Below are 4397 nucleotides of genomic sequence, written 5' to 3'. Positions count from 1 at the left end.
CTCGGACTTCAACGGAGGTATGCGCGATTCATCACTGTAGCTACAGTTCTCGCCATTCTATTTCGATTTCTTACTGCAGGAGGCTGACTTGAGCGTCGGAGGGCCGTCGCCGGGAACCCCTTCCCGGCTCGATTTTGTGCTTGCAGGTTCTCGCCGAAGGTCTACGTCACTCACAGGACTGCGCGGAGTTAACGAGAGTACCATGTCCCCAACGACCGTCGACTTGGACAGGATCAAATTGTTTAGACAATATCAAAGAACTTCTTATTCAAGGAATTGTTCCAGAAGGACAAATTCTGCTACCTTAAAACATATGTCATTAAGGAGATGCACTAGACTAATTAAGTAAAAGTGTATTGGAGTGATGAAGATGATCCAATCATTTCCATCAAGCCAAGAAAAATTCTAACTGGATTGATGCCTTTATAATATAATTGAAAAAAAAAACATCAATTAATTATTTGCAATACTTAGTTTAAAAGAAAAATGATTTAATGATTTATGTTAACTATTTATTGTTGTTATCATATTTTCAAATTTAGAAAAATAAAATAAATTTTTTAATATTATATGACACGATAAACCTAACCTAGCCTAAGCACCTAGCTAGCTAGCTACTTAAGCTTAAGTCTAGCATCGATATGCGACATCAAGGGTGCGCTTATATAGCACAATCTATGAGTGGCAATGTCGTGCCCGACCCCTCCGACCTAACTCGATATTGTAACAGACTGAGCGGTGCCCACCCAATGGTCTACTCTGGCACCACTAATTCTATCCCCCTAAACTGAGAGTGGACACCCTCACCCTAGCAAGCCAAACGACCCTTTCAAATATTCCCCCGTAATTTCCTCGATCCCCCCTCTTCCTCTCCCGTCCCTTTGTATTTTTTCCATTGCTTGTATTCCTCTCTCCTCTCCTCCTCCTAATTAAGATCTTCGCGCTGCCATTCATGTCTTTTAATTTCTCAAATCCTTACCATTTCACCAACGAGAACAACTTGGCAAATTCTTATACGATCGTTCTCCATGGAGAGATTTCATTCCTTCCCTCAAAAGCATGCCCGACATCGCGTCGTCGGCCGCAGCCTTTCATTAGGCAACGTCGACCTCGAAAGGTGCGAGAACAAGGGAGGATTCGAGCTTGACAAGGAGGAATTGATAGGCGAGGACCGAGGAGGAGGAGGAGTGAAGGAGAGCGAGGAGGCGGAGGAGGAGAAGGACGTCAGTGCCGCTTCCCTCTCTGCTGAGATCGATGATTTTATAGGCAGAGTTCTCAGGGAGCCGCCCGAGGAGACGGTGCCGGTCTTCCCGCAGTCAGCCGTCGAGAAGTTTCTTGACCTCGCAGAGGAGATGGTGGCGAAGCATGAGTCGGGGGAGTTCGGGATACTGTCGTCGCCGGAAAATGGCGAGCTCAGCCTTTTCAGCACCATCGATCTCGTGGTCAAGCTAGCGTCGGCGGCGGGCGGCTTATCTTCCGCGGAGCCGGAGTGCAAGAGGGCGATGAACCGCGCCGGCGGCATCGTCCATCGCTCGATGTGCTTCCTCGAGGACGAGTTGCACATCCTCCTCGATCAAGATCCCAAGTATAAGGTCGACCCCGGCAGCGCCCGGTCGAAGAGCAAGCGCCCTTCCTCGTTCGACCGCAGCTCGGACTCCTCTGACCGGTTCGTCCTGCCCTCTCCGGAGTCCAACTCGCTCGACCTCGCGCCGGAGACATTAGCGCCGGAGATGGTGGAGGAGCTGCGGCGGGTGGTGGGCGCCATGATCAACGCCGGGTACACGATAGAGTGCTGCCAGGTGATCGCGGTGACGCGTCGGAACGCCTTCGACGCCGGCCTGTCGAGCCTCGGGTACGAGAAGCTCAGCATCGACGACGTGGTGCGGCTGCCGTTGGATTCGCTCGAGGGCGAGATCGCCACGTGGATCCGAGTCTTCCGGCAGTCCGTCGAAGTCGCCTTCCCCCGCGAGCAGGACCTCTGTTTCGCCGTTCTTGCCGGCCAAGAAGCCATCGCCAAGAGCATCTTCCACGACCTCATCTGCAGCGCGACCATCCCGCTGCTCACTTTCGCGGAGGCCGTCGCCATGACCAAGCGCTCTGCGGAGAAGCTCTTCAAGGTTCTCGACATGTACGAGACCCTGCGCGACATCCTACCCAAGATCCACGCCCTCTTGAGGCCAGAGCCGCCGGAAGAAAACCACGACGGCGAGCCCTCGGCGCTGGAAAATCTCGAGACGGAGATGGCGTCCGTAAACGCGCGTCTCGCGGAGGCGGCCGTGGCCATCTTCTGCGAGCTTGAGAACTCGATCAAGAACGACACGACCAAGACGCCGGTGCCAGGCGGCGCCGTCCACCCGCTGACTCGGTACGTGATGAACTACCTCAAGTACGCGTGCGAGTACAGGAACACGATGGAGCACATCTTCAAGGAGCACCGGAATCACGGCAGCGGCGCCAAGAACGGCGGGGAAGACGGTAACTACTTCGCGAGCCATCTGGTGGAGCTGATGGAGATGCTGCACGCGAACCTAGAGGGGAAGTCGAGGCTGTACAAGGATCCGTCGCTGAACAGCATCTTCCTGATGAACAACGGCCGGTACATCATGCAGAAGATAAAGGGGTCAGGGGAGATCCACCGGATGCTGGGGGACAGCTGGAGCCGGAAGCGGTCGACGGAGCTGCGGCAGTACCACAAGAACTACCAGAGGGAGACGTGGGCGAGGGTGCTGGGGTGCTTCAAGGACGCGGGGCTGCAGGGGAAGGGCGGAACGGGGGTGGCCAAGCCGGCGCTCAAGGAGCGGTTCAAGAGCTTCAACGCCATGTTCGAGGAGATCCACAAGGCGCAGTGCCTGTGGGTGGTCAGCGACGAGCAGCTGCAGTCGGAGCTCAGGGTGTCGGTGTCGGCGGTGATCGTGCCGGCGTACCGGTCGTTCCTGGGGAGGTTTTCGCAGTACCTGGACCCGGGCAGGCAGACGGAGAAGTACATCAAGTTCGGGCCGGAGGAGCTCGAGAACTACATCGACGAGCTGTTCTCTGGGAACCCTTCATCCCTGGTTGGCCGGAGGAAATGATATCCACCGGATTGCGTCAAATTTCAGCTTCTCGTGACTCAAATCTCCATTAACGATGACTCTCATGTGGAGGAGGAATTACTCATTGCATGTTGTAATGGAAAAACAGGGGGAAAAAATGCCAGTAAGTAATACAACATGTGCTTTTAGAGTTGTAAACTATCCAAATCGAGCCAAGCTTAATGTTGATAAGGTGATTGAGTTAAACCATTTCGAGCTAATCAAGTTATTAAAATAGCTATTCAGCTTAACTTGGATTTTTTTTTTTTGAGCGTAAGCTTAATTCAAGTTTAGCTGGAGCATTTAGATGTTATTGCATAAACTCAAAATTGTTAATTGAATAAACTCATAACTCTTATGTGTTTCATATACCCTCTACATTGATTATTGTTGGATCCATGATGAGTGATGAGGCTAGCGGCTTGATTGCAATTGCATCTAGTCGACTACCTGACTTAGCAAATATTCGAGTTGACAGACCTAATACAGCTTGTAGATCATTTTACGGCTCTTGCCGATCTTTGCCAAATCAATTATCTTATTCCAAAATTTATATGTTGTGTTATTAGTTGATTGAAACTAACCACCAGTAAGCTAATCTCGCTTTAATTATTGACTATTAAGTTTATTGGCCTACAAATAAAAAAAAGTTGTTTTCGTTAGCAAACTAACCTGAATTGACTACCTAGTTGACTCAATAATGCAACTTTCAGTTGACTAGCATCGACTTTGATTAATTCTAAGTTTCAATCCTCACCTAAGTCAACCCAAAACATAAAGTACAAGTCACTAATAGACTATTATCTCATATAGACTTCTTTAAAAGGAGGTCATGCCTTTGAGGTTTCCTCATCTTGCCAAGAGACCTTATCTCCGAAACTTCCTGTGTGAAGAGATTTTTTTTTTTTTTTTTTTTTTGTCTTGCCAAGAGGTCTTGCATCTAGGACTTCCTCTGTCAAGAGACTTTATCTCCTAGGTTTCCTCATTTTCTAAAGTCAACCTTGACTCACAATTTCACTTGCCCAATCTTAGATCCCCTTAGGATATCCACAGTAGTTAGAACTCATTGTGAGTTTTTTCGTTACCATGTTTACGCCACATCAAAAGTTAAAAACCTCATACCTCTTTCCACTATCAAAAAACCTCTCAACAACTCCCTCATGAGTCCCACACTTTTCATTATATATAATTCTCATTTCTCCTTCATATTTTACATTACACATCATTAAATTTTTATAAAATTTAAATTTATAAATTACTAAATAACATTAATAATTAAAAGAAATTATTATATAAAAAAATTTTATAATTAATTTAGCTGTTGAT

The 4397-nt window shown here is 48.3% G+C and overlaps 1 protein-coding gene across 1 annotated transcript; it reads left to right on the top strand.

The window, feature by feature from the left end:
• Positions 1–891: 891 nt before the first annotated feature.
• On the top strand, positions 892–3241 carry LOC121983183 (exocyst complex component EXO70B1-like). The gene has a single exon (XM_042536138.1). The coding sequence runs from the start codon at positions 1029–1031 to the stop codon at positions 3069–3071; it is 2043 nt and encodes a 680-aa protein (XP_042392072.1). The 5' UTR covers positions 892–1028; the 3' UTR covers positions 3072–3241.
• Positions 3242–4397: the final 1156 nt, after the last annotated feature.

This window comes from Zingiber officinale, chromosome 5A (assembly GCF_018446385.1).
Source record: "Zingiber officinale cultivar Zhangliang chromosome 5A, Zo_v1.1, whole genome shotgun sequence".
Taxonomy (NCBI): Eukaryota; Viridiplantae; Streptophyta; class Magnoliopsida; order Zingiberales; family Zingiberaceae; genus Zingiber; species Zingiber officinale.
This window is presented reverse-complemented; position numbering and strand designations above follow the sequence as displayed.